Source organism: Pinus tabuliformis, chromosome 8, assembly GCF_031772625.1.
Source record: "Pinus tabuliformis cultivar Carrire ecotype Pingquan chromosome 8, CPIR1, whole genome shotgun sequence".
Lineage (NCBI taxonomy): Eukaryota > Viridiplantae > Streptophyta > Pinopsida > Pinales > Pinaceae > Pinus > Pinus tabuliformis.
The window spans coordinates 126,886,316-126,903,656 of record NC_142294.1 but is presented as its reverse complement, the minus strand read 5'-3'; the positions used below and the strand labels follow the sequence as shown (position 1 = coordinate 126,903,656).

The 17,341-nt window shown below is 34.2% G+C and overlaps 1 protein-coding gene across 1 annotated transcript in view; it reads right to left on the bottom strand.

Moving 5' to 3' along the window:
• LOC149234445 (short-chain dehydrogenase reductase ATA1-like) overlaps positions 1-16,094 on the bottom strand; it is a 52,346-nt gene extending 36,252 nt beyond the window's left edge. The window contains exon 1 of the mRNA XM_089368271.1: positions 15,863-16,094. Coding sequence (XP_089224397.1) covers positions 15,863-16,094 — 232 coding nt within the window. The remainder of the gene's footprint in view (positions 1-15,862) is intronic.
• Positions 16,095-17,341: the final 1,247 nt, after the last annotated feature.

Sequence of the window (17,341 nt, the reverse complement as noted above, 5' to 3'; positions counted from 1 at the left end):
TATCAAAGAAAAGATGAAGGAAGAATTGATACAAGACAAGAACTTACAATATTTGAACGATCAATTGCAATGAGAGCTAGAAGGGACATTTAGTAAGAACTACACATTCACAGATGATGAAATTTGGAATTCAAGGGTAGGTGGTATATAGTGTGTATGGGGGACTTTAAGAAGCTCATCTTCTATGAGTTTCAAAAAATACCTCACTCAAGTCATGCTAGTGATAAAAAAAAATGATAAGCGGAATAAAGAAAATATTTTATTGGATCGGTATGAAAAGGGAAGTTTTTGAGTACATTTCCAAGTGCCTAGAATGTCAACAAGTCAAAATGGAATGTAGAAACCTAGCAGGATTACTACAGGAAATTTCATTCATGAGTGGGAGTGGGAAGTCATAGGACTTCAACACAATATTTCCAAATACATCCATGTAGCATGATGCCATTATGGATGAAGTGGATAAATTAGGTAAAGAAGCTCATTTCATAGTTGTCAAGTCCACTTAAAAGGAAATTTTCATAGCTCATATTCTCATGGAGTAAATATTCATATTGCGCGACATACTCAAGAAGATCATTACATATCGTGGTGCCACCTTTACTTCCATGTTTTGGAAGGAATTGTTTATTAGTTTTGACACCCAACTAGCTAGTAGTATGACATATCATCCTCAAACTGGTAGGAAAACCAAGAGATTGAATACAGTTTTGGAGGACATGTTGATGACAAATTCTACGCATTAATCAGGTGGGAATAATTCCTATCACTAGTCAAATTTTCCTACAACAACGGGTACCAATAGTTAAGGAAAGTGATCCCTTTTGAGACTTTATATGATAGAAAATGTAACACTCATATTAGCTGGAATGAGCCTTTGAATAGAGTGGTCCTTGGTCCAAGCATATTAAATGAAATGGAGTAGGAAGTGCTCCATAACAAGCAGAAGTTGAAGGTATCCTAGGATAGGAAAAATAGTTATGTGGAACAATAGAGAATGCACAAGGAATTTCAAGTGTGAGATCATGTGTATCTCTACATCATTCCAAGGAATATCACACTAAAATTGGGGTCTTGTTCTAAATTGACACCTAGATTTTGTTGACACTTTCACAGATTGGAAAGAGTGGGCTAGTGGCTTACAAATTGTCCTTACCACCCATAGTGAAAGAACATGATGCTTTTAATATATCTTCACTAAAGAAGTATGTACATGATACTAATCATGTTTATGATTGGTTTGTGATACATGTGGAACCTAATGGAGAGCTCCAACCATAAATGTTATTCATTCAAGACCAGAGATAGATCATGTGTAGGAATCAAGTAATAGAGTAGGTAAAGGTGCAATAGAAGCACTTTGGACAAAATGAAGCCACATGGGAAATGATAGAATGAATGAGGGTATATTACCCATTTTTTTTTATTATGTAAATAAATTTAAAAGGTGTAATTATAATGCTCAGTGGTTAATTGTGTGTTATGTTTATAGAACAATGAGGATGGTGTTCCTTTATGGGGGTGCTCTTTGTAACAACCCTTTTTCATAGAACCCCATATATATAAACACAATTTTGTGAATTATGGATGTATGTAAATCTATGTGGAAATAAATTGATGACTAGCAGAGGGGAGGGAGATACATATCCAATGTTCTAATGAGAATGCCTGGTCAAGGAAGTTGCATGCCTAATGAAGTTTTTGTTGTGTGATTTTTTGGTTTCTTGTGGAGTTTTGTGAGAAGGAAAACAACCCTCTATTTTATATATAGTTCATAATAAATATAGGGACCCTTTAAATTTTCTCACTTTAGATTTAATTTCCTTTTGCATGTTATTACCCCTTACTTCAAACCTTTTCCTTATTTCTTTATCATTTTGTTTTTGTATATAAGCCATTCCCTTATTGTATGCCTCATGTAAATCACCCCCCTTTTGTATATCAAAAACATTACAAAATGTAAAAATGCCTAAGTCTTGAGCATGCCATCAAATAACACAACTTTTCCTATTCCCCGAGGCTTAAATCTAACACCTTATGTCCATAGCAGTTATCACTCTAAAGCAAATATACATGACCTCTCCACAATATGATGGGAATGATTCCTATTTAATATCACAAATATTCCCATCTCGATGCTTTATCCACCATGCCAAGATTTCGCAAAACTCTCCAAAGAAATCCTCCATTGCACGAAATTAATTTTCCTATTAAATACGATACAATATTCCCATCTCACTCTCCATTAACTATGCCTCATGCCCTTTATAAAAAAAACTCAAAGTTTATATGGAGATTAACATAACGGGATGATAATTATTTCCACTAAGTGACATTAAAAGTTTTGTCTCATTGCTTATTGTTGGGCCACTAATTTGTCATTATTATTATCACCTTTTAACGCCTATTTCATCCGTTTTTACCCTTCTTTATCATGTCATTTATCATATAATTCCATTTTATAATTTTTTATGCTATTATGGATAAATATTATTTCTTCTCCTTTATCTTTAACAAATTGATTATTATTATGAATGATTTTACCAATGATGGTTTATTAATGAATTTGTTCTAACATCACTCATGATTTTAGCCTCCAAGACCTTTTCCAAATTGCAAATTTCATCTTCAGCTCATAATTGAATATTCCAACTCAGAAACTCGCTGGAATAAGAAGTGACAACTTTACATTCGAGTTTTAGAACAAATTAAGGGCAATATTGAAAATTCGAGACATGGGTTGTGTGCAGAACAAACCGAATTAGTTTTCTAATGGCATGTTTTCCAAAATTCACTCTGTATTAAGAGAAATGGAAGGTTCTTCTAAGAAGGTTTTCTTAGATTTGCTATTATGACCATTTTCCAAATTCTTCCAATTGTAATACCAGATTCGACTTGTTCCAATTGAATCATGATGGGAAGATATTTAAGATCTAATCTTGTTTATTAACATTATGTAATCAATCCAAAATTGTAATGGAAATCATTTTTTAATCATCTTTGTTGTAACTTCCCTTTGCTCTCTATGTATTTAAATGAAAATAGAGATCAAAGAGAAGAAGAGAATTAGAGGATAATTGGAGAGAATTAGAAGATAATTAGGGGGATAATGGAAGGATAATTAGGAGATAGGAGATGGACAATTGTTATATAGGATGTAGGATAAGAGATGAGAGATGAGAGATGAGAGGATGAACAATTGTTGAATTTGAGGCAAATCTAAGAGCTTCATTATTCTCTAATTATTTCTCTCAAATATTTTAATGAAGTTATCCATTGAGTTCTACATCCATTATTTGTAATCTCATTTGAGTTATTTCTCAAGGTGAAATTGAGTCTTGGGCAATTGGGCCCACTACCTTAGACGAGGTGTTGCCTTTAACATCTACAGTAGTTTAGTTGTGTACTTGTTTCTTTGAATTTCCATTTTAATCAAGTAATTTAGTTAAGTTGTTGCATTTCCAGATTTTTTATTTCCTACAACTTCAAGCTTTAATTTTATTTGTTGCTCTAGATTAGCATTTGAATTCTGTTGAGTGCAATAGCTCAAATTTCAAATTCAGAAATGTGTGGTTTAATTTAGCAATGATTCAAGTTGTGTGATTAACATAATTGCTTTTCCTGTCATTTACTTTCTTCTTTTTAATTTTAGTTTTATTATTCAAGTCTTACATTTTATTTCTTGTTGAATGAGCTTGATAGTATAGATCACAATCATATAGAACCAGTGTTAGCTCTTGGTTATATTGTTATGAATATATTTTTCCGATTTCCTTGAAATACAAATACGCTCCTGGGGTTGATAATTAATGTTCAATTGATTAATTTTTTTATTCATTTATTAAGAAATTAATTTTACCCAACATTTTGGCATCATTGTCGGGGAAATAGTCAAATTTCAGTACCACACTAATATCTGGTTGTAGATGCATACCTGACTTTGTGAGAGTTGGATATTGAAGACGAAAGGTAAGAACCTACATGTGCATCCTGCGGAACGAGTGATGGGTCTACCCCCAGTAGTCAGGCTTAGGTCATACAGCATGCACTGATAGAAGTAGGAATTTTAGAGGTAGAATTTTGAAAAAAATCTCATGATTCCATTCAAGTGGTGATGTAAGCACCACCCATTCCATTGACCAATTGATAGGAACATTTGAAGCAGAAGCCTCAAAGAAACACATGAAGAACAAATTCTATTATGGTACGAAATGGCTCACATTGTTACTTTTGAATTTCCTATCAAATATCTAGGAGTGACACAAATGCACATCATTCCCAGATATACTCTACCAAATTTTCATGGTTTGGCAAATGAAGATCTAGATACATTCTTATTTGAGTTTGAAGTACTTTGTAGAGGATATGACTATTGTACTAATGATCAAAGGTTGAAGGTGTTTCCTCTTACTCTAAAAGGAGCAACTCTCCGATGGTTCATGAGCCTTGGTGGGAACTGTATCTATACACAGGAAAACATGAAGAATGTATTCTTGAAGAAGTACCAAGGCTATTGCAATTCCAATGAAGATATTTTCAGTGTGATACAATGGGAAGATGAAAGCCTGGAGGATTATGTAGAGCAATTTAAATACAACTTTCAAAAATCAAAGCATAAGCATTTGAAAAAAAGAGATCTTAAAACACTCATTATTAAAGGAATCAAAGATGAATTTTTAGAACTCTTAAATCTAATAGGAAAAGGTGATGTTTTTTAGTTATCATATGATGATGTTTGTGAATTATGCATAAGGTATTCAATTGGAATCTCCAAGGCTGGTAACAATTCTAGAGAAGTTTCTTCTTTCTTTTCCAAATCTACTACAAGAACAAGAGATATAGGAGTTGAAAACGATGATTTATTTGAACATTTTAAAGTTGATTTTATTAGCTCTCTAAATTCACAATTGGATGTTTTGCAGGTTCAGAAAAATGAAGAAATTGAAGAAGTGTTTTTCCCCCATTGCCAAAAGGAGCATCCCACAAATAGTTGTTCTTCCTTATCTAGGATGGAAGTAGCATATCAAAGAAATGGGGAAGCTGCAACAAGTTCAAAAGCATGGAAAGAAACATGGATGGTTCAAAACACTTCCTCTTCATTTTCTTACTTGCATAATCCATTATAGAATACTCCTGTGTTGGGCAACCATGTCAATCTCAATATAACCCCCACCAATCTTGTCTACAAGTTTGCCATGTTTCATCTTATGATTACATGGATACTCTCCCACGTTTTGTAGCACAAACACATCATCCATATTCTTTTCCATATTTTCAACAACATCTTGCTTGTCTATCAAAACCATCCACACAACCCAATCAACTACATCATCAAAATGCTTTGTGTCCTACACAACTTCCTACTCAACTCATTCCACACCCTCACCATAATAAACCAGTACAACATGCTTATAATGTTGAGATACAAAATTTACTTACCCTTCCCACCCATTCTATTTCACATGCACAATTGAAGAAAACTTATATAGGGATTGGGAATGTTTCAAATCTAAAAATTGTAGAAGTTATGGAAGAAAATGAGGTTTCTTCTAGTCTGCATCAACGGGACATTTTAAAAACTCAAGAAATTCATGATATGATGACTATGGGAAATCAAGACAATAAAGGATATATTGAATATTGGTTTCACTCCATCAACAATTTTTGACACCATCTTTTCAAGGGAAGTTGGCTTCACATACCCTACTATTTATTAACAAGCATTTTTCAAATTTGGGTATGTACATAATTGAAGCCTTATTTGGGAATTTCATCCAATTCATTAATTAACGGATTCATAAGAGAAGAAATGGAGAATTGATTTCCATTTGAAGACTCATGTCACTGCTCCCAAAGCATTTTTCCAAGAGATCATTTTTTTCCATTGACAGATTGATGTTCCCTTAGGAAATAACATCATAGCTGTTGTAACTTAATTAATTAATTTATTTACTGTTTTTAAATAGTGTTGTTTATTTTCTGATTTCTCTTATGTTTTTGTATTTCAGGTGTTGCTTCCTTCAAAGCTGTAGTTTCTGCTCAGTTGGCAATTGGACAGCTGTTGTTCGGTAGAACGAACAAATCTGATTTGTCTTTGGGTGTGTTTAGTAAGTGTTGTTCAATTGATTGAATGATTGTTGTTAAATTAATTGAACACCACTTATTTTTGTGTGTGTATTTCCCTTCAATTGATTGAATGATCTCTGTTCAACCAATCGAACAACACTTATTTTTGTGTGTGTGTTGATGTTCAATCGATTGAATGATTGTTGCTTAATCAATCAAACAACACTTATTTTTGCGCGTGTGTTGTTGTTCAATCGATTGAACGATTGTTTTTCAATCAATTGAACAACACTTATTTTTGTGTGTGTGCTACTATTTAATCGACTGAATGATTGTTGTTCAATCAATTGAATAGAACTTTCTGCATTTTGTTGTTCAATCGATGGAATGATTATTGTTCAATCAATTGAACACTACTTTGTGCGTTTTGTTGTTCAATCGATTGAAGCATTGTTGTTAAATCAATTGAAAAACACTTTTTACATGTTTGTCGTTCAATCATTTGAACGATTGTTGTTCAATCGATTGGACAACACTTTTGTTCTTTTTTATTTTTGTTGTTCAAACAATTGAATGATTGGTGTTCAATCGATTGAACAACACTTTTGCATTTTTGACTTTTGTTGTTCAAACGATTGAACAATTGTCGTTCAATCGATTGACGCACAATTTTGCATGTTTTTTTTTCAATTTCATTGTTCAAACAATTGCACGATTGTTGTTTAATCGATTGAACAATACTTTTGCACTTTTTCATCTTTTTTGTTCAAATGATTGAACGATTGTTGTTGAATTGATTGAACAACACTTTTGTGTTTTTTTGTTTTTGTTGTTCAAATGATTCAATGATTTTGTTCAATCGATTGAACAACACTTTTTTCGTTTTGTTGTTTAATCGATTGAACGATTGTTGTTCAATCAATTGAACAACCCTTTTTGCATGTTTGTTTTTCAACCATTTGAACTATCACTGTTCAATTGATTGAATGACACTTTCACATTTTTATGATTTCGTTGTTCAAATTAAACAACACTTTTTGTGTTTTTCGATTTTTGTTGTTCAATTGATTGAAAGATTTTTGTTCAATCAATTGAACAACACTTTCACGTTTTTATCATTTTGATGTTCAATCAATTGAACAACACTTTTGCACTTTTTTTTATTTTGTTGTTCAATCAATTGAACAATTACTATTCAATCTATTGAACATCACTTTTTTCATTTTTTCATTTTTTTTGTTCAATCGATTGAACGATTGTTGTTCAATCAATTGAAGAAAACTTTCACGTTTTTATGATTTTGTTGTTCAATCGATTGAACAACACTTTTGCGTTTTTGAATTTTGTTGTTCAAACGATTGAACGATTGCTTTTCAATCAATTGAACAACACTTTTGCATGTTTTTCTTTTCGATTTTCCTATTCAAATGATTGAACGATTGTTGTTCAATCAATTGAACATCACTTCTGCATTTTTTTATCTTTGTTATTCAAACGATTGAATGATTGTTATTCATTCGATTGAACAACACTTTTGTGTTTTTGAATTTTGTTGTTCAAACGATTGAACGATTTTTGTTCAATCGATTGAACAACACTTTTTTGTGTTTTTCTTTTTTATTTTTTTGTTCAAATGATTGAACGATTGTTGTTCAATTGATTGAATAACACTTTTTCATTTTTGACTTTTGCTCTTGAATCGATTAAACTATTATTTTTCAATCAATTGAACAACACTTTCATGTTTCTACGATTTTGTTGTTGAATCTATTGAATGATTGCTGCTATTCAATCAATTGAGCAACACTTTTGTGTTTTTTTCAAGTTTGTTGTTCAATTGATTGAACGATAACTGTTCAATCAATTAGACAACAACTTTTGCGTCTTTTTTCGATTTTGTCGTTCAATTGTTTGAACGAATGTTGTTCAATCAATTGAAAAACATTTTTGTGTCTTTTTTTCGATTTTTTTGTTCAATCAATTGAATGATTGTTGTTCAATCAATTGAATGACACTTTTTGCATTTTTTTTCGATTTTGTTGTTCAATCAGTTGAACAATAGCTGTTCAATCAATTGAACAAAACTTTTTGTGTTTTTATTTTTTATTTTGTTGTTCAATCAATTGAACGATTGTTGTTCAATCGATTGAACGATTGTTGTTCAATCAATTAAACAACACTTTTGCACTTTTTTTTTTTATTTTGCTATTCAATCGATTGAATGATTACTGTTCAATCAATTGAATGACACTTTTTGTGTTTTTTTTCAATTTTGTTGTTCAATCGATTGAACGATTACTGTTCAATCAATTGAACAACACTTTTTCTTTTTTTCTATTTTGTTGTTCAATCGATTGAACAAATTCTATTCAATCAATTGAACAACACTTTTGCATTTTTTTCGATTTTGTTCTTCAATCGATTGAACGATTGTTTTTCAATCAATTGAACAACACTTTTGTCTTTCTATGATTTTGCTATTCAATCAATTGAACAACACTTTTTTTGTTTGTGTTGTTGTTCAATTGATTTAATGATTGGTTTTCAATCAATTAAACAAGACTTTCTGAGTGTATGTTGTTCAATCGATTGAAGAATTGCTGTTCAATCAATTGAACAGCCCTGATTTTTCTTTTTGTGTGTTTGTTGTTTAAATAGGTAGAATGAATAACTATGATTTCTCTTCGTTGTTTCATCATCAGTCATTCTTTTTTCCATTTTTCTTTCTCTTTTATGTTTCAAATAAAAACCATGTGGTTGAATTTATGCCTAAGATAAAGAAAAACAGTAATATTAATACCATTATGACTTATAAAACCTTTTGATGGTCATCTTTATTCCGAAGCTGACATGGTTCACCTATATAATGACTGGTTGAATATATTCTCTTTGGACATATCATAAAATGATTTATTATTCTAATACCTTGCTAGTTTATCTTTTACACTTTCAAATGGATAAATCCATTTGATATGATGATATGGGGGTAAAATCATAACTTTCATTCGCATTTTTTTACATCTTACGCCATCCCTGACTCTTAAGGAGTAAATGGGCATTCCTCTCTTTACAATAAAAGCATTAAAATATAAAAATATGAAAATATAACAAGCACTTTCTTAGAGTGGATAGGGCATCTCATCACTATCCAGTCTACCATGATCATAAGGGTGTAACAAGTGACATTCCATTTTGGGCACCACACCAAGGTAATGACCTTCTTGATAATTAAAACTATCAGAAGGATAGGGTGTCTCATGATAAGCGAACCTGATCACTTTGTTATATCTTGGTGAACGACACTATGATTATATGGTTACCATGCCAGCATAGTGGTCTCTTTATAACAAGTAAAGGAGAATCATGTAAATACTAAAATGAGGACTCTAGTTCAGTTGTGGGGTTAAAAAGAACCCTATCGGGGCTATGAACGTCTGCTGGCAGCAATGGCTCGGCTTGTGGTATTGAAGTATTATGTTACACTACCAAATACTCTTTATCCTATTACCACCTATGGATTCGTTTCTAAAGGAAAATTTATCACTTGAACAACATTTCTAATAGCCAACATGCATGGTAACCTATATATTATATCCACTATATCATTGTTGTCCAATCAATTTACCGACAGTCATTAATATTTATCGTTGGTCATGCATTTGCTACTTTTCCACCTAAGGTAAATATCTATTTACATCATGTTATAAATCTCTCTTTTATTTTACGGTCATTTCAAATCTTTTGATGTGTAATGCTTTGATTTCCTTTGTCGTAATTTACACTTCTTTTATTTGATTGGTCGCCTTCATTTATGAATCCTCAACATCCTTTCCCTTTTTCCTGTGCTTTATGGTCATGGATTCCCTTTTCTAATTGGAAAGTGGGAGGTATTCATTTTTGGATAGCATGCGTAATAATTACCGAAGTCCGCCATAAATCGTTGATTTGACAAAATATTATTATTGCATTTATACAAAAGTTTTTTTTGATTGAAAATTTTATGGGAGAACAACAAGTATGGGGGGTAACTCTATTTGTAGCGATCCCACACTATTACAACTAACAAAAGAGGCTTGACCAACTCATGAATGTGAACAAGTGTTCAGACAAGATGTGCTTGCATGGCTTCTGCCTTTTGCATCACTTTCAACATTAGCTTAGCCTACATCAGTTTTAACAAATACCAGTCCATACATGTCATTCCACATTTTTCCAGAGGTAAAACTTGAGGTAAAATAGCATAAGTTTCTGATTTATTAAAAGTTTAAGAGAATTTCATGAAAATCCATTGAGCATTATTTACCATCATTCATTCCACATCTTTACCACTTCCCATTTTTTTGAGACATAGAATATTTCAGTTTGGGGGAGTGTTACTTTCATTCATTTATTTATTATGACCATACCATTAATATTATTTATCATCCATAGATCTCCTTACTCATTCTCAACACCTCCCTTATTCCATGTTGTTTTACACTAAGCATAGATTTCAACAACAATTATAGCAATCACCTCAATTTGTTTTCTAGTATTGCATGAGGTCATGTTAATTCTTCAGTTTGGGGGAGAAATTACTACACATGATGAATGTTTTCTACTTTCTTTCTCATTTAAGGCATACCATTTAATTTTTATATAGTGCATAAATTGATTTGTGTATATTTTTAAAACTATAAACTAAATCCTTGTGATTTTTTGACAGCAAAGAGATACCATTAAAATACAAAAACCCAAAAAATTTCAAGTTAAATTAGTTTGTAAAATTTTAGAAATCATGCACTGTCAGCTAAAACCATTTTTCTTATATCTCATGACCAGTGCATCAAAGTGATCTGATTTTTGGGTCAGAGAGGCATTAATATATTAGAAATCTACTTGCAAAATTTCAGCAAAATCTGGTTTGTAGCTTTCGAGAAAATGGTTAATGAAGTTTGCCATTACTTATATCATATTTTGTTGCCACTTCATATACATATAGTTGAAAGTCAATGTAAAAATTGTTACACCTTCATCAACATTGTTAAAATTGAATATTCATTATTTAAGGAAGAATTCATTTGTTCCATCTGTTATCACCTAGATTTGTCTCAGGCTGAAGAAGGCAAGTTTCCAGGGTAACCTCAAACCACTTAACCTTGTAGCTAGCCCTACAAAGTCGGGAGAGAGCTCTCTCCTTTAGGATCTTGGTCAAAATTACTGGATCAGCTAAGGATTTTAGGCTAGTATAGTAGCTTAGAAAATTTTGATTAATTTGATGATGTTTTTTGGATCAGATGGAGCTTGGCAGTAGGGTCTGGGAAATTAGGTCAGAAATGCAGGGTGTTCTATGGGGCAAGGTAGGTATAGGCTTTAGCACTTGAAATTTAGTGAGGTGGGGTGTCTATGACTGGTGAGGAGCTGAGGAGGGCATGGGACAGTCATGGGTCCTTCTCAAACAACAAAAAACATAGAATACTAAATGATTTCCCAAGGTAGAGCACTGCAGACAATGGATTCTACCTATCTATCTTGATATCATTTAATTAGAAGCAGTGAAATAGATGATGGCATACATAAAACATGTAAACAACTGATAAAAAAATAAGAAACTATGAAAAATCACCATACCACATGGATCCCATAAAAATAGCTACAATTCCTATTAATTTCCTTGCCAAACTGCTTACAATGGTGTATAATCAAGCTCTGAGCATCGAAGTGAGTCCAAACCCACCAAATGACCAAGAAAACACATAATATATACATCTAAGCTACTCATCCTAACCTTTAGGGGTTGAATCCATGAGAAGAGAGGTTGTTTCAATCATTTCACAACAAAGAACTGGAATATAGCCAGTCAAACAACTTGCCTCTAAAAGAGGGGAAACTGATTCATTTGCCACAAAACGACCTCTAACTAACGAATCTACCCTCTAACACTATTTTACCATTACATTTACATGCCATGTCATCAATTACATCAGTTAAATCATCCATGAGGAGAGAGAAATCAAATTCACAGTCAAAATAGGTGAATTTAGTTCCCTGAGCAAAATGCCCCTAAGCGCAGCGTCACTGGTCCTAAGCGTAGGGCCACTTTACACCTAATTTTGGAGGCCTTCCCCTTAGCCAAATTGAGCCCGTGATAGATCATTGGAAAGGTATTCAAGTATAGTTTCTGGAACACCTATAATGTTTGAATTTAGAGGTCATTTTCCCCCTCAAAACTTCAATCTCCCAAGACTGCCTCTATGTGTCCAAAAAGAGGCAGAAAGATCAGTTTTTGGTAGTTTTTGGACCTTTTGGTGAACCAGATCTGCTCCCAAAATTCTGAAAATTTCCAGGGTGCATGTCTTCATCATTTTTAATCCAAAAATGTCAGCTTTTTCCCCAATGGATGCCATAGGAAAAAGCGCAGCGTCGGTGGCATTGCGCTTCTAGAAAAAAATTCTATGTTGTGAATTTCAAAATTTCAAAAATACAAAAAATTCTCAAAATTTGCCCAAATTTGGCATGGAGCACCACCATCAAGTGCTTTGGTTGGAAAAAGAGGCTTGAGCCAACATTTGGAGTCTATCTTACTCTTTCTTTCCCTCTAAGGCTCTCTTTAATCGAGCTTTCATCCTCTTCATTCTCATGTTGCAAATTTTGTTCCTTGTCCTGTAGTGATAGGCCATGTGCCTCATCATTTGGTTATCTCTGTTGCCCCTCTGAAATAATAGATGCTGATATTGTGAAAGTTACTCCAGCCAGTGTCACTTCATAGTTATGCAAGTGAGCCGCAAAAAGTCTAGCAAGTTCATGATAAAACTGGACCCTCTCCACTAGTTCACAAAATTCATAACATCCAAGGTGCCTAAAACATGAAACTGCTAGTGGAAAGGCTTTTAATTCTCTTGAATTATTTGGCTCTTTTCTTATTATTTTGCCTCCCTTATGAGGCTTTCTCTGAATCCTATGTCTCTCCACTGAACTATCACTTGTTGTCTCCTCATCATAATCAAAATCACTTCCTCTATCCATTGAACTAGCTATTTAGTTGAACAAATGTTGACAGTGTATATGGGACAATGTAAATGGGATGATGGGTATGCTCTAGGGTTTGTAAATGAATGCATGTAGTTATAAATAGAGCATAGGCTATGAGAGTGAAGGGAGGGTTATGGAAATGAAAGATAGGTGATGAAAAGTAGATGAGTATGGAGGGAATGATGAATTAAAGGGTTTAGTTTTGAAGCTAGACAATGAAATGGACCAAGTGAATAGGGTTTAATAATGAGAATGGAGGAGAGGTCGAAACATGAAGTTTGCATTCTAAACATTGTATAAGAGCAGGTACTTACTTGCGAATACAAGATTGGAGGAAATTTGGGTGAAAATTTGAAGTTTGGAGTGATGAGATGGCTATATTCTCTAAGTGTAGTGATCCTACCTAGATGCGCAGTGTCGTGCCCTAAGCGTAGTGCCCATTTAAAATTAAACTGGCAAAAACCTCCCTACTCGCAGCACCTTGCCCTAAGCGCAGCGCCTCCTTCCCTAAGCACAACGCCACTTTAGGACGACTTTTCACTGCCTTCTCGATGTCCAAATTTTGCGTGGGATAGCTCTTTGGAGAGCTTGTCAAGTATACATTCAAGAACATCTTGAAATTTTTAATTTGGAGTTCATTTTACCTTTCAAAATACCAATCTTCCAAGACTGGTCAAAATGGCAGAATGAGGCTACCAAAATACAGAGTGTTGTTTCAGTCAACTTTCGGAGGTCTTCCTCAACTCCTAATTGAGCTCATGATAGCTCATTGGAAATATATTTGTGTCTAGTTATCACTTGACTCATCAAGCAAGTCATTTGGTCACCTTAGCTAGGAGAAAAAATTATTTTTCCAAGGTCACTCCAGAAGTGCAGCAACTCTCTTGTAGCGACTGTATTTTTTACATTTTTCTAAAACCACGAGACCTGTGTACAAACTGAAGGAGGTTTCTATTCTTGGGTATATTATGAACAAAAAATTCTCTCACTTTTGTCAAATTCATCTTTTCTTGCTCAGAAGCACAGCTTGAAGAAAAATCGTCCCCTATGTGTGGTGAATCGCTTGTTCCTTGGAATGACTTCTCAACAAATGATGGAGACCTGATGTTTGATGATATGAAATGGCCTCATACCTTCTCATATCCATTTTTCCTCCTCTTATCAGATATCTCTAATCCCATAGCCAGCCCTAGCTCAGTGGGAGAGGAAATTAGGGTTTAGTGCTTGTTCTCTTTTGCTTTTGCAGGTGGATTTGTGCTCATGATAACCTAATTTTTTGCAGTGGCAGGTGCTTGGCAACATCACAAGATGTTTAGGAGCAGCTGGGAACCAATATTACATATGAAAACATAAAATTACATCATTAATGGAGATAAAAACAAAATACCATGTTTTCACCTCAAAACAAGTTTTGAGGTGAGAACTACATTAGGCTTTCAAAATGATAAATTTTGAGGTGAGAACTACATTAGGCTTTCAAAATGATAAATTATGGCTTTGCTAATAATTATTGGCCTCCTCGTGTCCTTATTGATCATTATTGGCATGTAATTATTGGATTTGACCATGGTGGGACCCTAAAACCTAATGAGACCAAACCCTAAGACCTAATGAAATGAATTGCAAAGGGAACATGAACCATGATTGAAATATATGGAAGGGGATCAACAAGTACAGATCATGAGGGAAAATTGAAGTAAACCCTACCATCAATGATTCCATGACCTAATGGAATGCAAAATCATCAGTATGGGACTCCTACTATGAAATGAAAAAGAGCATATTTTGATCACTGATGGCAGTGTGAAACACTGACACTAACATTGGCTCCAATGGGGATGGTAGCTCCTTGGAGGTGCCAAGAACACCGTAGACCAAGTAGTCTTATCCATTGGGCATGAAGTCAAAAACTCAAAATAAAATGCATGACTAAAAACTGACAACTTGATGACACAAACTGACTTTTACTCAAATAAAAACTGACTAACTAACTTGATACTAAAATGCAGCTGACAAACTGGAAAAGATACTCAAAATGGAGCTTATTCAATAAAACATACTCTAACTGTTCCATTCATCACCTGATCAAGTGAAATGAAACAACCAATGCAACCAAGTAAGAATTCTGGATGCTATTTAAATTCTCCGCAAGTGCTTGTTTATGAGCAAGAAGAGAAAACTACTGAAATGCAACTCCCATGAAAACTTGTAAATAGATCTGTTGAATAATATGGATTCTCTATCCGACTCCAAAAATACTACATAAGGATCTTGAAATTCATGTGCACTTGGAGTTAGCTCATCCAATGGATTGCTTTTATTCTCCTCATACCATGAATGCAAACTTTCATCTGAGTTTTGTGACGAGACTCCTGCTGAAAATGACAAAGAAAACAGTTGTCGGGTCAAGTTTGTATCAATACTTTTTTCAAGCTCACAGTTAGCTAATGGAGAAGGACTTTGATTGCAGATATCATGCAACACATCAGCTATTGGATCGTGAAAAAATTTAAAAGACTGTTGCAACCCATTTTCTATTGGTTTTAATGAGGTTTCATGATTTTCTACAGGCTACTCATTTAAAGATATTGTTGACACCTAATCCGAAACGGATGAGGTGAAGCCGGACAGTCATCTAGAAGATGAACTGATCTGTTTTGTATTTGTATAAATAAAGTACTAGCTAATGAATAAACATCAATCAGAGTTTTCTCTCGTTCAAATGAGGAGTTACCCTGGCCTGACATGGTATCAGAGCTCAGGTCCCAGTCCTTAAAATAGTAGTAACTCCTGTCGTAAGAGCTGCCCTGCTCATGAACCTCTGGCGTGATTCCCTGGCTCTGCCTCTTCCTTTGCCTGAATCCGCTGCCCCTCTGACCTGAATTTGCTGCGCCTCTGACCTGAATTCTCTGCGCTGCCTCTGACTGCCCTGCGCTCTCTGACACTGCCCTCTCATGAGACTGCGCCCTCTGCGTTTGAATAAACGTTTGTATCTCTGCGGCTTTCTCTAATGAATGCATCCGTTATACGTTCTTGGACATACCTCTGCGTGATTCTTTGCAGAATCTTTGAAGCTTGTTTAGCCATCCCTCTGGTGCCTCCACGCATAAACGTATTGATCTGAATTTATTACCGGCATCATATTGTTCATGGAACTGTGGTACTGAAGTCTGCGCTGCGTTATTAGAAGACAAGAGATTGAAACTGCATTTTTATAGACTGCATCGAATTTTTCGTATGACTGTGGACTGCGTTTTTGAAGACCTGACATGGTATGAGATGGTGACTGTGTTTTTATTGTAGAAATGTATTACTGACACAAATTTCAGCAATGGTTTTTAAATTGCCGTCATAAATTTTGGGCTTCTTGCGATGTTTTTTTGAATGACTTGAGATGGTAGCAGTGGTAAGAACAGTGGTAAGAACTGCGTTCATATATCAAGCGTTCATTAAAGAACTGCGTTCATATATCCAGCACTACGTTTCTAATGAAAGACTGCGTTCTTTTTGGTTGACTGCGTATTGATGCAAGAAGACTGCGTTGATGTGTTTTAATGGTTGACTGCTTATCAGAGCTATACTACAGCGTGTTTGTGGTGCAGCGTGTTTGTGGTAAATCCTGTGCAGCGTGTTTGTGGTGCATAACGCAGCCTTGGAGCAGTCCTGTGTTGAAGAAAATGGTGCGGTCAATGGTCACGTCCACTCCTTTTTTTAAACACCATGCGTATGCGTATATGTTCACTGTGTTGTGAATATATTGGTGGTATATGGTGAATATATTGGTGACTGCATTTTTTTTTTGGTCAAAACTGTGATATATGTAAGCAGTGACATATATATATGAGCGCCCTTTTTTGTTGAGCAGTGATATATGTAAGCAGTGACATATATATATGAGCACCCTAGTTTTGTTGAGCAGTGATATATGTAAGCAGTGACATATATATATGAGCGCCCTTTTTTCATTGAGCTATTGATATATGTAAGCAGTGAGCACCCTAGTTTTGTTGAACAGTGATATATATATGAGAAGTGATATATATATATGCTATGGAATGTTAGAAGAAAAATAAATGCATAAGGCTATCATATAAGGATTTTTTTTCTCTCAACAGAAGTGTTTTTTGGCAGAGGTATTTTTTTTTTTCACAGAATGCATTCAATCATTTCTATGGTCAGAATAGTTCTCGTTGGCAAGGAGAACTATTCTGAATGGTCCCGGATGGTAAAACACACCCTTATCTACAATGAGCTGTGGAAAGGTGTG